Genomic DNA, 15925 nt, shown 5'->3' on the forward strand with positions numbered 1-15925 from the left:
ACCTTGATATCTAGCCGCATTCTCCAAAAGACTTGTTGATTGGTGGTTGTTGGAGTAGATCGTTTGCAAACGAGACGTTTGGGTGCTTCCAATCAGACCCTATAAGTTTGATTTGATGCCTAATGTAGCCAAAGTTGGAATCTGAAGATGTAACGTTTCTGAAGCTCCTTGTTCCTCAAGTAGAAGAAACTTTCAGAGAATTTCGAATTAAATTGTATATCTTGCATTATTTTCATAAAATAATATAATATCGAGGAGCATGGTGGAACTAATATGGATCAAAATGGAACTGGATAAGATTCAATGAGGGTGATTCGTATAAAAGATAAGAAGTCATTCATGTAAATGCAAATGAACAATACCACTACGATCTGCATTTACCATTGGACCTTCAAGGACCATGTGACTGCACTGCACCGTGGTTGTCGATGGAAATCACTTGTATGTATTTCTCAGATGTGTTCACTCTGCTTGTTGATGGGTTCACTGCCTTCACCTGGTTCACCGGAAGTACCACCTCATCATATGATACCATCAGTCACAGACTCTACAAAGAACGATGACATAATATAGACTTTAAGATTCTCAAGGAAAAACCCAAATCTCAAAATCTTTTTTGAGAGATCCTTTTGTCAAGAAGTTTTCTGCTTGGTTGGATTCGAATTCAGTTCATGTCTGGGATTTAACAATCCTTATACACTACATTTGAACCAGTAAAAACTCTCAAACCAACAACTATTCGATGGCTACTCTAGCTATTTTCCTCATGAATCCTTTAAGATTTAGCATGTATTTTAGGCATACCAATATGGCAATATCCAATAATGTCCTACACGTTACCCGCATTATGAATAACTTCAACGGTTACAGCTCATCTGAATAAAATAACATGCTTAAATTATTGATTTTATTTCGTATGCTGATTCTACCTACACGTTATCCACGTTATAAGAGCGTTATCGAGCAACACAACAAATGGTTATGTTTTGCCTTAAACTAAAAAAAAAAAAGTCAACAAACAAAAAATGGATGAGAAAGAGATCCCAGAGAACCTGCACAGAGAAGACGACGAAGAAACCATGAATCTGATCTCATCACTTCCCTCATGCGTAGATTTCGAGGGTACAAAGCTGTGCAAGTACCAAGGATGTTGGTACGACAGCAAAACTATGCAAGGAATCCTCAACTTCCAAAGAGGGTTCGAGCCACAAGACACTGACATAGTCATTGCTTCGTTTCCCAAATCTGGCACTACGTGGCTTAAAGCTCTCACAGTAGCTCTCTTGGAGAGATCCAAACACTCTTCTTCTGATGATCATCCTCTTCTACTTGACAATCCTCATGGGCTAGTACCATTCCTCGAGCTCATCTTCGAAACCTCAAAACCAGATATGACTAATATCTCATCATCCCCGAGGCTATTCTCGACTCACGTGGCATTCCAAACACTGCGAGAGGCTCTCAAGAACTCTCCTTGTAAGATTGTGTACGTGTGGAGGAACGTGAAAGACGTGTTGGTGTCTTTTTGGTACTTCAAGTGCGCAATTCTAAAGATAAAAGAAGAGGGAAGCATGTTGGAGTCATTGTTCGAATCGTTTTGCGGAGGAGTCATCAATCACGGACCATTTTGGGAACATGTATTGAGCTATTGGAAAGGAAGCTTGGAAGATCCCAAGAACGTGCTTTTCTTGAAGTACGAGGAGTTGAAAACAGATCCTAACGTTCAGCTCAAGAAACTTGCCGAGTTCTTGGGTTGTCCTTTTACGGTGGAAGAAGAAGAGAGTGGATCTGTGGAAGAGATCTTAGACCTTTGCCTATTGCGTAACTTGAAGAACTTGGAAATCAACAAGACCGGAAAGACGGCTAGAGGGTCCGATCACAAGACCTTTTTCCGTAAAGGCGAAGTTGGTGACTCGAAGAATTATCTAACTCCTGAAATGGAGAAGAGAATTGACATGATCGTCGAGGAGAAGTTTCGAGGTTCCGACATAAAATTCTAAGTACCTTCGTTGTTATGTACTTAGAATTTCATGATTTATCTTTATTTACGTGTGGTTTCATTGTGCTTTATTTAACTTTGGGTTTATTATTAGAGTTTTATCATATACGCCTAAATTTATCTTTATTTTTAGAGTTTTTTTATTTATTTATTATTAAACTTTGGGTGATTTTAGAATATTTCAAAATACAAAAAAAAAAAAAAAATTGGCTTCAATCTCTACAACGACACTTAACTATTCCATTACATAAAAATTGGCATGAAGGAGTAACGATGAGACCGAAGACATCATTCACATCATTGAGAGTGTAGAAAGAAATCAAAGTTCACCTAAGTGAAGTATTCTTGTGGGGGGTATGAGTGAGATGACGAGAGTCCAACTGGTAATCCCCTCCTATCCAAAGTGAACCACATATGAAAAGAGAGGCCAAGTGTACACTCTTTGCAGTAATAAGCGTCTGAGATCCCAACCCATCGCAAATAACACACCGGCCTTGGAATGACTCGTTGTTGCATTCATCACATATACATACCAGAGTACACGAAGCATGATAAGTCGTCCAATGGCAATCCTAGGTTGTTTCCGGCACATGACCAGATGTTTTGCATGGCTAGTGGAACGGTGTTGTACCTGCAAACATAGGTTGAAACAAAAAAGCAAGAGAGGTCAGTCACTTGTCTATATACTCTTTGACAAAGGAATGGTGACCAAGAGTCAAGAGAGATAGCTTAACAAAAAGAAACAAACCGAAGAGTTCAGGATTTACTTAAAGCTTGTGCTTGTCCATTCTATTCGATCGTTACACATCATCATAGAACAGTTTTTTCAACAATATATAACTCTTCCTTTTATAACTTGTTTCTAAACTATCAATATACAAAACCAAGCTGGATTTGAAAGAAAAAGCATGGTGGACGGACTGTGTGAGGGAAAAAAGACATTGTAGTTAGAGGAGACAAAGTTTATTTTTTTGTTGGTATTGAATATAAGGGGAATTCATAAGTACCTTGCTGTCGTGAAATCTTATCGATGGAATAGACCACGACTTTTTTCCTCCTCCACTGAACACTGTCGGAGATTCCTATAACATACGAAAAGAAGTAGAGGATGATAAAGAATTGCAAAATCCAAATCGGAGATATAAAAGAGAACGAGAGAGAGAGAGAGACAACAGACAAAAAGGAGGAGTTTTGTTAAAGGAGGCGGCATGATCGGTGTAGAGAAGGATATGAGCGGCGATGGTGAGGAGCATGAAGAAAATAACAAGATTGCGAAGCTTCACCATCATCGTCATCCAGTTGAAGATCAAGCGAGCCAAATCTCTCTTTTGTTCCCTTTACTTTTTTTGTTAGTTTTATAATTGAGTTTGGTCGTATTGACATATCATCGCCACCCAGTTAATGTGTTTGTTAAGTAAGAGGTGTGTCTGTAAGAGGCATGACTTGTCGACTAAAGACACAGTTATTGGTAATGGTTGGTTCTTTTACTCTGTTTCTTCTTTCTCTCAACAATATTCTAACATTTTTTCAAGTGTGAATGATCGGGAGAGAGAGAAAGAGAGAGCGATAAAGAAGAAGAACAAGCAAGTGAAAAAAAGTAAAACCATTACCAGCTCCCAATTTTGTTCTCTCTGCAATCATTCTTCTCTCCCAGTTTTGATTTGAGTCCTAGGAAAATTATGTTGATTGAGTTATATTTATGCACTTTCTATCCCATAATTTTTTTTTTTTTTTCTGAAATCCTTCAAAATTTTACTTCATATCCTATGATTTTATTAGTCATATTTTTCAACTAAAAAATCCAAAAAAGTCTTCTAAAATCATTCAAAGTAGCATTTTAAAAAAAAAATTGTGAAATTTTGAATAACAGGAGATTTAAACTAGGTTTTATAAATTGTTGATTGAATAACAAGATATTCTGAATTATTTAAAAAGATTTTACAGAAATCTTAAATTGAATAACAGAGGATTTCATATGATTTTTTAAAAATCTCAATTGAATAACAAGTGATTTGAAGAACACTTTAAAATCTTTTAAAATTCAAATTCAATACCCCTCTAAGAGGGATGATATTAAACTTAGTATTTTAAAAGATTTTGGAGTATTTTAAAAATTCCTTGTGAACTGATGATTTTAAAAAACTTTCTCAAACTTTCCCAAAAAATATTTGTTTTTTAATATTAAATCTTTAAAGAAATACAAAGGGACACACATAGTCTTCATGCAGCGGTCACTGATTGAATGATTTCCAGTAATCTTTTAAAATCTCCCAACATATCTCACCAAATGACCTTTTTTTTTGGTAGAAGAGGGAAGAACTAGTCTCCCATTTATTAAGCTAAAAAATAAAAAAGTTACAATAGTATTTGACGTGGCCGGACAGACCCGAACGCATAATCGCTCAAAAGCGAACTAACAATAGATGGAACAGTATCAAAATGATAAAAACCAACAGGCACGGTGAACGCATAGTTCGCTAACCCGTCTACAAGACGGTTAGTCTCCCTATACACATGAGAAATGCGGATTAGCCAGTCTTTTGATAGAAAGTTATGGCACAAACGTACCAGAAAGGACAACAGATGAACGTCGCTTATCCCTGTCTTAAGAAAACCAACTACGAGCTGTGAGTCTACCTACAACTCCAAACAAGCCACTTTACCTGCCAAGCAATGCATAGCCCATAGCACACCCCCCACAGCTCAGCCAAAGGTGTCCTACACAGTCCGATATTAAACACAAAACCTCCTATGCACTCTCCCACGCTGTTCCGTAACACCCCTCCTGCGGCTGCCAGACCCGGATTTCCCAGCGAAGCTCCGTCCGTGTTCAACTTAACCCAGCCGTTTTGGGGAGCCACCCAACCTACCATCCGCTATCTCACCAAATGACCATTGAATTTATTTTTAAATTCCACATAATCTTCTAAATACACAAAATCATAAAATATCTTTTTAGAGCTCTCAAAATCTAAATACTAAAATCCATAAAATCTTCTAAAATCTTAATTCAATACCCCCTAAAACACACTGTTCCATATGGACCTTCAAGGGCCATGTGACTGCACCGCTTCTTGAAGGGTCTTCACAGCGCTTTCGTAAGTCACAAACCCCATAAACCAGAACTCGTGGTTGTCGATGGAAATCACTTGTATGTATTTCTCAGATGTGTTCACTCTGCTTGTTGATGGGTTCACTGCCTGCCTTCAGCTGGTTCACCGGAAGTACCACCTGATCATATGATATAAATCAGTAACAAACTCTACAAAGAAAGATGACATAAAATAGACTTTAAGGTTCTCAAGGGTAAACCCAAATCTCAAAATCTGTTTTTGCTTCATTACAATCAGAAATGCAGAGATCCTTTAGTCAAGAAGATTTCTGCTTGGTTGGATTGGAATCCAGTTCATGTTTGGGATTTAACAATCCTTACACACTACATTTGAACCAGTAAAAACTCTCAAACCAACAACAATTCGATGGCTACTCTATTTTCCTCATGAATCCTTTAAGATTTAGCATGTCATTTAGGCATACCAATATCCAATAATGTCCTACACGTTACCCGCATTATGAATAACTTCAACGGTTACAGCTCATCTGAATAAAATAACGTGCTTAAATTATTTTATTTCGTATCCTGTTTCTACACGTTATCCGCGTTATCGAGCAACACAACAAATGGTTATGTTTTGCCTTAAACTAACAAAAAAGTCAAACGACACACTTGAAATCAACAAAACAAAAATGGATGAGAAAGAGATCCCAAAGAACCAGCAGAGAGAAGACGACGAAGAAACCATGAATCTGATATCATCACTTCCCTCAGACGTAGATTTCGATGGTAAAAAGCTGTTCAAGTACCAAGGATGTTGGTACAACGACATAATTCTGCAAGGAATCCTCAACTTCCAAAGAGGGTTCGAGCCACAAGACACTGACATAGTCATTGCTTCGTTTCCCAAATCTGGCACTACGTGGCTTAAAGCTCTCACAGTAGCTCTCTTGGAGAGATCCAAACACTCTTCTTCTGATGATCATCCTCTTCTACTTGATAATCCTCATGGGCTAGTACCATACCTCGAGCTCATCTTCCAAACCTCAAAACCAGATATGACCAGTATCTCATCATCCCCGAGACTATTCTCGACTCACATGGCATTCCAAACACTGCGAGAGGCTCTCCAGAACTCTCCTTGTAAGATTGTGTACGTGTGGAGGAACATGAAAGACGTCTTGGTGTCTTTTTGGTACTTCAAGTGCGCAATTCTAAAGATAGAAGAAGAGAGAAGCATGTTGGAGTCAATGTTCGCATCGTTTTGCAGAGGAGTCATCAATAACGGACCTTTTTGGGAACATGTATTGAGCTATTGGAAAGGAAGTTTGGAAGATCCCAAGAACGTGCTTTTCTTGAAGTACGAGGAGTTGAAAACAGATCCTAACGTTCAGCTCAAGAAACTTGCCGAGTTCTTGGGTTGTCCTTTTACGGTGGAAGAAGAAGAGAGTGGATCTGTGGAAGAGATCTTAGACCTTTGCTCATTGCGTAACTTGAAGAACTTGGAGATCAACAAGACTGGAAAGACGGCTAGAGGGTTCGATCACAAGACCTTTTTCCGTAAAGGCCAAGTTGGTGACTCGAAGAATTATCTAACTCCTGAAATGGAGAAGAGAATTGACATGATCGTCGAGGAGAAGTTTCGAGGTTCCGACATAAAATTCTAAGTACCTTTGTTGTTATGTACCATTTACGATTCATGATGTCTATCTATCATTTGTTATAATTCCGTTTCGTTTGAACAGAACAATGATTTGAAACCAAAAAGGCAAAAACAAAAGTACAAAAGCATCAATTTGTAATAACTAAATGAATAAATAATTTCAATGTTTTTTTTTTTTTAATAACTCGGGAGTGAAACTATGTTAATAAAAAATAATAAGATTCCATGGGGTTGGTTTGTTTAATAATAAAGGAATAGTCATTCATATAAAAGCAAATGAACAGAAGCAACGACTATGTTATAAGCAAACGCCAAGATGACAAAATCTACAACAAATTTCAAAGGTATCAAAAGAACTAAAACACACTGTTCCATATATTTAATGCACAATACCACTACGATCTGCATTTACCATTGGACCTTCAAGGGCCATGTGATTGCACCGCTTCTTGAAGGGTCTTCACAGCGCTTTCGTAAGTCACAAACCCCATAAACCAGAACTCGTGGTTGTCGATGGAAATCACTTGTATGTATTTCTCAGATGTGTTCACTCTGCTTGTTGATGGGTTCACTGCCTTCAGCTGGTTCACCGGAAGTACCACCTGATCATATGATACCATCAGTCACAGACTCAGAGACTCTCGAAGAAGGATGAATTAAAATAGACTTTAAGGTTCTCAAGGAAAAACTCAAATCTCAAAATCTGCTTTGCAATGCAGAGATCCTTTTGTCAAGAAGTTTTCTGCTTGGTTGGATTGGAATTCAGCTCGTGTCTGGGATTTAACAATCCTTCTTATACACAACATTTGAACCAGTAAAAACTCTCAAACCAACAACTATTCGATGGCTCCTCTAATTTTATCAGGAATCGTTTAAGATTTAGCTTGTCTATTAGGCATACCAATAATGTCCTAGTTGACTACTCAACAATATCCTTAGAAGCATCATGTACTGTCCATTTAGTATAGATAAGAAAATTCGCTACTGTCTATGTAGATGAAGTATTCTAGTACATCTATATGTATATATAGATTCATTGGAAATGACTAGAGTCACTAAACCCAATACTGTCTATATATGAATCTTTAGTCTCAAACTGTTCTCTTAGATGTAAAAAGACATCAAAATAGAGAGCTGCAAAGAGAAAGGGACCATCATAGGACAGCCAAAATACCTTGTAATAGCTCCACTGGGTCTGCTCGCCCTCCTTGTAGGAGAGAGGATTGTCACTACAGAAGGCAAGCTTGTGAGTCGAAAGATACATAACTCCCATGACAGGACCAGCAGATGTAGACAAGTAGCAAGCATAGGTCTTGCGAAGCTGTTCCTCAGGAAGGCAATCAAATGTTTGCTTGAAGACCTTTTCATATCCACCTTCTGCAAGTATCTTTGTCCCCTGAGCAATCCGCGAAACAGCAGCATCGGCTACACTTGGACCAGTTTTCACTGCAGAAACAGGGAAAGATATAAAAACTTATATAATCTCAATATCAAATAAAACATCATCCAACCATATGAGTAATGCGTCACAAAAGCAAGCAATAAAAACCAAATACAGAGAACTTATGAATGAACTTGGCTCGAACTCAAAAGGAATATCATAACTATCACAAGTGATGGCTGGATTTGGTGTCGGTGGTTGAATTTGAATGTGAAGCAAGATTCCGGCGTTTATAAAGAAGAAGAAGCATAGATTGATGAACACTTACTTAACCAGAAGACATAACCAATACTATCAAACTCTCCGAGAGACAGTAATATAGATTGATTCGCAATTCATTTGATCGAAGAAGAAGAAGAAGAAGACGCTTACGGTGTTGCCAAACGTTTCCGGCGAGATCCTCGGCCTTCTTGGTAGCTTCGGCAGCCATCTTCCCCCATTTACCTAGCGTATCCTTAACCGAATCCATCGTATCTGCCAACCAAACCAAGATCAAAAATCAATATAAAACAAATCAAACGCAGAAATAGGATTAGGATGCGACAAATCGGATAGAGAAGAAGAAGAAGAAGAAGAAGAAGAAGAAGAAGAAGAAGAAGAAGAAGAACTCACTCTTGGGAACAGGGGCAGGAGAAACGTAAGGATTGGACTCGGGCGGCATGGTGGTGGCTGCGGCGGGGATGGGCTGGGAAGGAGGAGGATTGACGTCGGTAGGGTCGAGCTTAGGGTAAGGAGCGTAGTCAGAGGAATGAGAAGGCGGAGGCGGCGTGGCGGTGGCGGGAGTAGAAGAGATCCGGCTGGTATCATGATTCTCTTGCCCACTCATGATTTTGATTTGATTTGATTCTTCTTCTTCTTCTTTCGAAATGATAATTTTTGTATTTCCGATTAGAGGAGTCTCCCCAAGTCGCAATCGCAGTCGCAAAACAAAATATAAAAATAATTGTCTTGCAGAGTTCCGCGTTGTCATTATTTAATCGTTTGATTGTATAAAATAATGTTTTTAAGTCAAATTCGGTTCAACATATATCGTGCGGTCTACGATTTTTATTCAATTGATTGAATGTATTTTTTTTCCTTCTTTCTCTATAGTGAAATTAGGTGCTAGCAGTATAGGATTAATGCAACAATTATATCTCTCATCCTTCATCTGTCTATAGCTAATTGATCTTTCTAATGTACGTTGTTTTGATCACTTTACTTTCTTTCTTATGGACACAAGTTTTTTTTTTGGGTATAAGTTTATCTACTAGAAATTTCTCTTGTTCAATTCTTCGATCTCTTTGGTTTTGCGTCACTAAGTGATACAGAATTACATTGTAACAACAACAATGAAGCAATTCAATTTGTAGTAGCATTCAAAGTCAGATTAATGTTTCTGTTGAGTAACAATTACTTTTTAAAACAATGGAGGTCGAGAGTTTTTAGATTCTTTTTTCGTGATTTGGTGTCCATATTTTGCCTGTGTTAAAAACAGAACGATCACAACTAGAAGCTTAAATGGATATGACCACTCTTTTGAGGTCTCATAAAGCTCGAAGTAGATCTTATTGCATTCTTTAATATAAGGAATACAATCTTGTCTCATGTTTTTTTCATACAACATAAACCTCAAAAACTAGACTATTAGGATTTGGTCTACTATAACAAAAGAGTGAATTCAGATTGAGAACCTTAATTGAACTTGGGTTAACATTTTAGCATATCTTTCTCTAAGCTTTTGTAACTCATCATTTTCTTTCCGCTACAAAATAATGACTGCGGTCCTGTTCGTTTGGTGAACTAGACAAAATATCTAGATACAGTAGCAAAACGCAGTATCTGGACGCAACATCTAGATAATAACCATAAATTGTATCTCGATTCAATTATGTTTGTTTTGTAATTTGATATCTGTATCTGGATACAATATATGTAAAATACCAAAAAATCCTTTATTTTATGTTGAATATGTTTTAGTGGTTTAAATTTACTTATGTTTTTTTGCTTATTTTCATATATATTAAATAAATATTTAAAAAGGAGATTTTATGTTTTTGGTAGAAAAACAAAATTTTGCAGTTTTGGCGGGAAAACAAGATTTTGCGAGTTTGGCGAGAAAATAAAATTTTGCATTTTTTTGCCGAAAAACGTAATTTTGCGGTTTTGGCGGAAAAATAGATTTTGTGGTTTTGGCAGAAAAACGAGATTTTGCGATTTTGACGGGAAAACATAATTTTGCGGTTTTGGCGGAAAAACGAGATTTTGGCGGAAAAACATAATTTTGTGGTTTTGGCGGATTTTTTTTTTTTCGGTTTTGGCGGGAAAACGAGATTTTGCGGTTTTGGCGGGAAAACGAGATTTCGCGAGTTTGGCGGGAAACGTAACTTTGCGGTTTTGACGGGAAAACATAATTTTGCGTTTTTGGCGGGAAAACGTAATTTTGCGGTTTTGACGGGAAACGTAACTATGCGGTTTTGACAGGAAAATGTAATTTTTCGGTTTTGACGGGAAAACGAGTTTTCATGTTTTTGTGTTTTTTGGTAGGAAAACAAGATTTTGCGATTTGACGAGAAAAGCGAAATTTTACGGTTTTGGCGGGAAAACGAGATTTTGCGGTTTTAAAGAAAAATGAGATTTTGCAGGTTGGTGGGTGAAGAATTGGAATTTTAGAGTTGTATGTATATTAGAATTGAGAAAAAATATTTTGTAATTATTTAATTAAAAATAGGAGTATTTTTGACTTTTATAAATTATGGATGAGTTTACCTCATCCAAACTCTTTAAAAAATCTCATCCAGAAATTCAGTTTTTTGGATGAATTTTTAAAATGTATCCAGATATTATATCTAGATAAGTTCTTAATTGCTAGTAAACGAACAATAATAAACATTTGCATCCACATATTGCATCTCGTTCACCAAACAAACATGACCTGCGAAGTTTTTGCTTTTACCGTTCCTTATCTTTACCAACCCATTTCGAGCCTTCTGAATGAGGTAGAGGCTTCAAGGGCAAAAAAAAAAAATTAAAAAGCAGAAAGATTTAACGAACGTCTCTCCTCCTGAGGTCTTCTTCTCTGGCATAAATTTGCATAGGGTTTAACTCTCTCTCTCTCCGTATACACAAGACCTCTGGGCTTCTCTGCTTTTTGAATCAATCCACAGAGTCATGGGAAGATTCAACTGGGTTTGTTTCCTTTCCTTCCTTCATATTCCTCTCTCTCTGCAGTTTTAGATTTTGAATCCGATTCTCAGAGAAAGCTGAAATCTTTTTCTTCGTAGGTTCTGCGGCATTTACAGGCACGACGAACATTCGATTCCTCGTTGGGATTTCGACAAGGTAACCCGTTTACACAAAAAACATTGAACTAGGGATTATTGTTTTAGCCGGAGGAGATCATGATTTTTTTTATATATTAATTTGTCTTTTTTTNTTTTTTTTTTTTTTTTTTTTGTATATTAGATTTCCGATGTAGTGATAAGTTTAGCTGCAATGGGGGGGGTTTAGGGTTTGTTTAAAGAGAATTGAAATGTTTTTGCTGGATGCATTCAGGATGCTTATTATGTCCTTCTGATAACGCTGAGGGATGTGGTAGTGGTAGTTAACACTAGGAAATGTTCAATTGATGTTTGTGTTTTTATCTATAGGAATATACGCTTACTTTACTTGGAAGTCTTGACACTTTTGCAGGGTCTCAGAAGCCGTTGTTCGAGCGTTATATTCACGCTACAGGTCTTGTACTTTCGCCCTTTTACTTTCTCTTGATGGAGACAGTGTGTTTTGTTATCATTTTGTTCTATATTAAATGCTTTTGGATTTTTGGATTGTGATTCTCAGGAATATCATGCGCCAGTGCTCGTAATTACTATGATGTTCTCGGTGTTTCTCAAAAAGCTACCCGCGAGGAGATTAAAAAGTCATTCCATGAGGTGATTCAATTGGTCCGTTGTTAGGAAACTGTCCTTCAACTTTACAATTTCATGAATGAATGTACAACTGTTGCAGCTTGCCAAAAAATTCCACCCTGATACAAATAGAAATAATCCTTCTGCAAAAAGAAAATTCCAGGAAGTAAGAGAGGCATATGAGGTATTCTTTTCCACCCATTAGATCTCTCACCCATCTGTGTAATTTGAATGTAACTTCTGATGTACTTTTGTGTTCGATTGACAAACTTAGACCCTTGGAAATTCAGAAAGAAGAGAAGAATATGATAAGGTAACCCTTGTCTTGTTGTTATCTATTCGGTGGTGAGATCACTAAACATATTTCTTTCTGTTATCACACTATACAGCTGCGCTACCGGAGTTCTGATCATGTAAATAGTGACGGTGGTGATGCAGAGAGGTTCAGACGTGCCTACCAATCTAATTTCTCGGACTCGTTCCACAAGATTTTTTCTGAGGTACAAATTTGTTTCCAATTTGTCTTATCTGTTTATGTGACTACTGGCTAGTCAAATCTCTAACATTAGTACACTTGATTCAGATATTTGAGAACGATCGGTTTCAACCTGATATTCGGGTCAGTTTCTCTGATTCTCGCTTTAATTTATACAATTGGAAGCTGGTTGACATTTGCAAATCATGTAGTGTAGGGCTCTTCAGTAATACACATGCTTATCTTGTTCTAAAATGAATAGGTGGAGCTGTCGCTTTCTCTTTCCGAAGCTGCAAAAGGGTGCACAAAACGTTTGTCTTTTGATGCATATGTCTTTTGTGATTCCTGTGGTGAGTGGCCCCAGCCCTAGAATATCAGATCTCTTCTCTTTTGATTTACTAATATTGAAAAGCCAGTCATGGTGCGCAAGATTTCCTGTAAAGATACTTGACAGTATAGACACTTTAGCTCTTAACTCGTCATTGTAGATTATTGTTCAGTATAGTAAAAGAAAGTCCTTCTTCGACCCAAAAAAAAAAGTAGTAAAATAAGTTCTTAAAGGAATAGAGTTTTCTCGAAATGGCTCTGTGATCAATCATGCTAATGTAAATGTAATGTACAGTTTTTGCCTCGCTTTCTTTTTTTCCTGATTTCTTGTAACATTTACAGCTTTTTTTCTTTCAAAATTTGCTGATTCTGTCAACTTAGAGAAGACGAATGACTCACTTGGGTGAAAGTAATATTGTTGCAAACCTCCATGACTCCCAATCTCTCATCATTTATCATTTTACAGATGGGCTTGGCCACCCTCGTGATGCTGCCATGGGAGTTTGTCCAACATGCAGGGGCGTTGGACGAGTAAGTGCCAACTACATGTTATAATCTTTTTGTCTTCTTTGGATTTTGGAGGTTAATAAATTATACAATTTCTATTTACAGTACTATGCCATCTGTCTCTTTAACAGGTAACTGTTCCTCCTTTTACAGCATCATGCCAGACGTGCAAGGGGTCGGGACACATTGTTAAGGTCTGAGAAATATGCTCTTTTATTGATGCTTCAGTAATTATCTCTCCGTCACTGGTTACAAGTATATCTATAATCTACTCTACAGGAGTATTGCATGTCTTGTAGAGGATCCGGTGTTGTGGAAGCTACAAAGACAGTTCAACTTGTGATCCCTGGGGGTTGGTTTGAAATCTTCATGTTTTTTCTACCATTAACATGGTTTTTGATTCTAAAACATATCAGTTCTGCTATGAAATGGGTTGCAAAATTTCATTCACACTGGTTACGTTCCTTTCTCTGAGGATTTGTGATTAAGATGATATTGGTCACATTTATTGTATGGCTTTCTTGTCCTTTTATTATGGTTGGCAATGTGCATTTCCTGGTTAATTGTCTTTTGTCTGCACCTGGTATTTGCGGCAAATACTAAACAAAGAATTTAGAACTGGCTTTCCGAGTATAATACATGACTTTGCTGGACTAGATAATGAGAATTTGGTTTTCGATGGCATTATTCTGTCAATCCCTAATTTGCTTTCTTGTCTCTGTACTTGACCATAGGGGTGGAGTCTGATGCTACGATCCCAATTCCAGGTGCCGGCCATGTAAGATCAAGAACAAGTCAACCTGGGAACTTGTATATCAAACTAAAGGTTTGTTAAAAACTATCTTTATTTTCATCAAAGTTTGCTTGTATACATTTTCTGAGATGTGCTTAGAGAAGTTTGAATCGAACCCACCTTGACTTTGATCAATTCAGCCTACGAGATAAGACAATCGATGCAAGCATCAAAGTCATGTTATAAGTCATATATTGACTTTGAATGAATTCATTCCAAATATAATCTTACACCGTTGTTCACAGATTTACACCGTTGTTGTCTCCAGTGGTCACTATATAATCAAGACTTATTTCATCCAGTAAATAGATTGTTTATGCTTCTTAAGCTTCATAGTAGTCTTATATGTTATCGTCGCTCTTGCTCATGTAGGGTCTTATTACATGTGGCAGTTTCCTTTGATGACAAGTACCTAATCTTCTTCTGTTCACAGGTTGCTGATGATTCAATTTTCACTAGGGATGGCCCAGATATTTATGTGGATGCTAACATTAGCTTTACACAAGTAAGTACACTGGTGACTCCTAATTTTGGGCTATAAGCAGAGCAGTACCTTCTATGTTTTCCCTGCATTGTGACACTGACCCTTAAACCACTAGCTGATAAGCTATGCAGTAACATAATNTTAGAGAAGTTTGAATCGAACCCACCTTGACTTTGATCAATTCAGCCTACGAGATAAGACAATCGATGCAAGCATCAAAGTCATGTTATAAGTCATATATTGACTTTGAATGAATTCATTCCAAATATAATCTTACACCGTTGTTCACAGATTTACACCGTTGTTGTCTCCAGTGGTCACTATATAATCAAGACTTATTTCATCCAGTAAATAGATTGTTTATGCTTCTTAAGCTTCATAGTAGTCTTATATGTTATCGTCGCTCTTGCTCATGTAGGGTCTTATTACATGTGGCAGTTTCCTTTGATGACAAGTACCTAATCTTCTTCTGTTCACAGGTTGCTGATGATTCAATTTTCACTAGGGATGGCCCAGATATTTATGTGGATGCTAACATTAGCTTTACACAAGTAAGTACACTGGTGACTCCTAATTTTGGGCTATAAGCAGAGCAGTACCTTCTATGTTTTCCCTGCATTGTGACACTGACCCTTAAACCACTAGCTGATAAGCTATGCAGTAACATAATTTAGATAAAAGTTGTCTGCAGTCTAGCTGAAAATTAGTGAGTTTTGTTCTATTCAACTGGTTTATGTGCCAAAAGTTTAGAAGCATCTATATCATTATGTATAGGACGCTCTTGTCCTATAACTAGATAATGTGGCATATCGGTTCCAACTCAATTTGATGACAGCAGTCATAAAACTCAAGTGCATGCTGCTACAGTATTTTGTCACTAAACCATAGAACCTCGGCTGGAGTATTTTTCTTATATAGTGCATCCTTTCATGTCTTATGGTTTACGATGTTTCTATTATTGTCTCCTTGAGCCATACTGGACATTTCTTAGAAAACTTACTTGACAGGCCATTTTGGGAGGCATAGTTGTGGTGCCAACGCTCTCAGGAAAGATGCAGCTAGATGTAAGATTCCAGCGAGATTGATATAATATTTCGTCTGTTACAATTTGACATTTACGTTTGCAACCGAGTACAAGTTGCTTTTCATCCTCTTACCAAGAGGAAGGTTTAAATCTCAAGCCTTTGGAAATAATGAGGTGCCTTATTGTAAATGTTGCAGATACCAGAGGGAACTCAGCCTGGTCAACTTCTTGTTTTAAGAGGCAAAGGTACAAATATTTATCAGCCCGTAT

The 15925-nt window shown here is 37.3% G+C and overlaps 5 protein-coding genes across 8 annotated transcripts in view; 3 read left to right on the forward strand and 2 right to left on the reverse strand.

The window, feature by feature from the left end:
• Window positions 997-2125, forward strand: LOC104776870 (cytosolic sulfotransferase 7-like). The gene has a single exon (XM_010501017.1). The coding sequence runs from the start codon at window positions 1026-1028 to the stop codon at window positions 1998-2000; it is 975 nt and encodes a 324-aa protein (XP_010499319.1). The 5' UTR covers window positions 997-1025; the 3' UTR covers window positions 2001-2125.
• Window positions 2174-3455, reverse strand: LOC104776871. Its single transcript, XM_010501018.2, has 3 exons — window positions 3177-3455; window positions 3007-3081; window positions 2174-2630 (listed from the first exon to the last, which is right to left on the reverse strand). Exons 1-3 carry the CDS (start codon window positions 3207-3209, stop codon window positions 2394-2396), a joined length of 345 nt encoding a protein of 114 aa, XP_010499320.1. The 5' UTR covers window positions 3210-3455; the 3' UTR covers window positions 2174-2393.
• LOC104776872 (cytosolic sulfotransferase 7-like) lies at window positions 5729-6842 on the forward strand. The gene has a single exon (XM_010501019.2). It carries the CDS (start codon window positions 5747-5749, stop codon window positions 6719-6721), a length of 975 nt encoding a protein of 324 aa, XP_010499321.1. The 5' UTR covers window positions 5729-5746; the 3' UTR covers window positions 6722-6842.
• Window positions 6944-9127, reverse strand: LOC104776873 (GEM-like protein 1). Its single transcript, XM_010501020.2, has 4 exons — window positions 8771-9127; window positions 8531-8632; window positions 7892-8163; window positions 6944-7319 (listed from the first exon to the last, which is right to left on the reverse strand). Exons 1-4 carry the CDS (start codon window positions 8982-8984, stop codon window positions 7140-7142), a joined length of 768 nt encoding a protein of 255 aa, XP_010499322.1. The 5' UTR covers window positions 8985-9127; the 3' UTR covers window positions 6944-7139.
• The window catches only part of LOC104776874 (chaperone protein dnaJ 1, mitochondrial-like), a 7219-nt gene continuing 2456 nt past the window's right edge, over window positions 11163-15925 (forward strand). For 2 of the 4 annotated variants that reach the window (XM_010501024.2, XM_010501022.2), the window contains exons 1-16: window positions 11163-11326; window positions 11422-11479; window positions 11831-11872; window positions 11978-12069; window positions 12146-12229; window positions 12320-12358; window positions 12435-12545; window positions 12629-12664; window positions 12783-12870; window positions 13314-13378; window positions 13486-13548; window positions 13634-13706; window positions 14089-14180; window positions 14581-14652; window positions 15639-15695; window positions 15853-15901. In XM_010501024.2, the coding sequence (XP_010499326.1) occupies window positions 11309-11326; window positions 11422-11479; window positions 11831-11872; window positions 11978-12069; window positions 12146-12229; window positions 12320-12358; window positions 12435-12545; window positions 12629-12664; window positions 12783-12870; window positions 13314-13378; window positions 13486-13548; window positions 13634-13706; window positions 14089-14180; window positions 14581-14652; window positions 15639-15695; window positions 15853-15901 (1039 nt within the window). In that variant the 5' untranslated portion in view covers window positions 11163-11308. The remainder of the gene's footprint in view (window positions 11327-11421; window positions 11480-11830; window positions 11873-11977; window positions 12070-12145; window positions 12230-12319; window positions 12359-12434; window positions 12546-12628; window positions 12665-12782; window positions 12871-13313; window positions 13379-13485; window positions 13549-13633; window positions 13707-14088; window positions 14181-14580; window positions 14653-15638; window positions 15696-15852; window positions 15902-15925) is intronic. The other 2 variants (XM_010501021.2, XM_019243698.1) reach the window with 2 other exon arrangements.

The sequence above is a fragment of the Camelina sativa genome, chromosome 3, assembly GCF_000633955.1.
Source record: "Camelina sativa cultivar DH55 chromosome 3, Cs, whole genome shotgun sequence".
Lineage (NCBI taxonomy): Eukaryota > Viridiplantae > Streptophyta > Magnoliopsida > Brassicales > Brassicaceae > Camelina > Camelina sativa.

Coding starts and splice junctions, on each gene's coding strand:
- LOC104776870 (XM_010501017.1), top strand. CDS start 1,026: ATGGATGAGAAAGAGATCCCAGAGAACCTGCACAGAGAAGACGACGAA.
- LOC104776871 (XM_010501018.2), bottom strand. CDS start 3,209: ATGCCGCCTCCTTTAACAAAACTCCTCCTTTTT. Junction 3,082..3,176: donor TAACAAAACTCCTCCTTTTT/GTCTGTTGTCTC, acceptor CGTATGTTATAG/GAATCTCCGACAGTGTTCAG. Junction 2,631..3,006: donor TAAGATTTCACGACAGCAAG/GTACTTATGAAT, acceptor CTATGTTTGCAG/GTACAACACCGTTCCACTAG.
- LOC104776872 (XM_010501019.2), top strand. CDS start 5,747: ATGGATGAGAAAGAGATCCCAAAGAACCAGCAGAGAGAAGACGACGAA.
- LOC104776873 (XM_010501020.2), bottom strand. CDS start 8,984: ATGAGTGGGCAAGAGAATCATGATACCAGCCGGATCTCTTCTACTCCC. Junction 8,633..8,770: donor TCCTGCCCCTGTTCCCAAGA/GTGAGTTCTTCT, acceptor TTTGGTTGGCAG/ATACGATGGATTCGGTTAAG. Junction 7,320..7,891: donor CCCAGTGGAGCTATTACAAG/GTATTTTGGCTG, acceptor TCATATGATCAG/GTGGTACTTCCGGTGAACCA.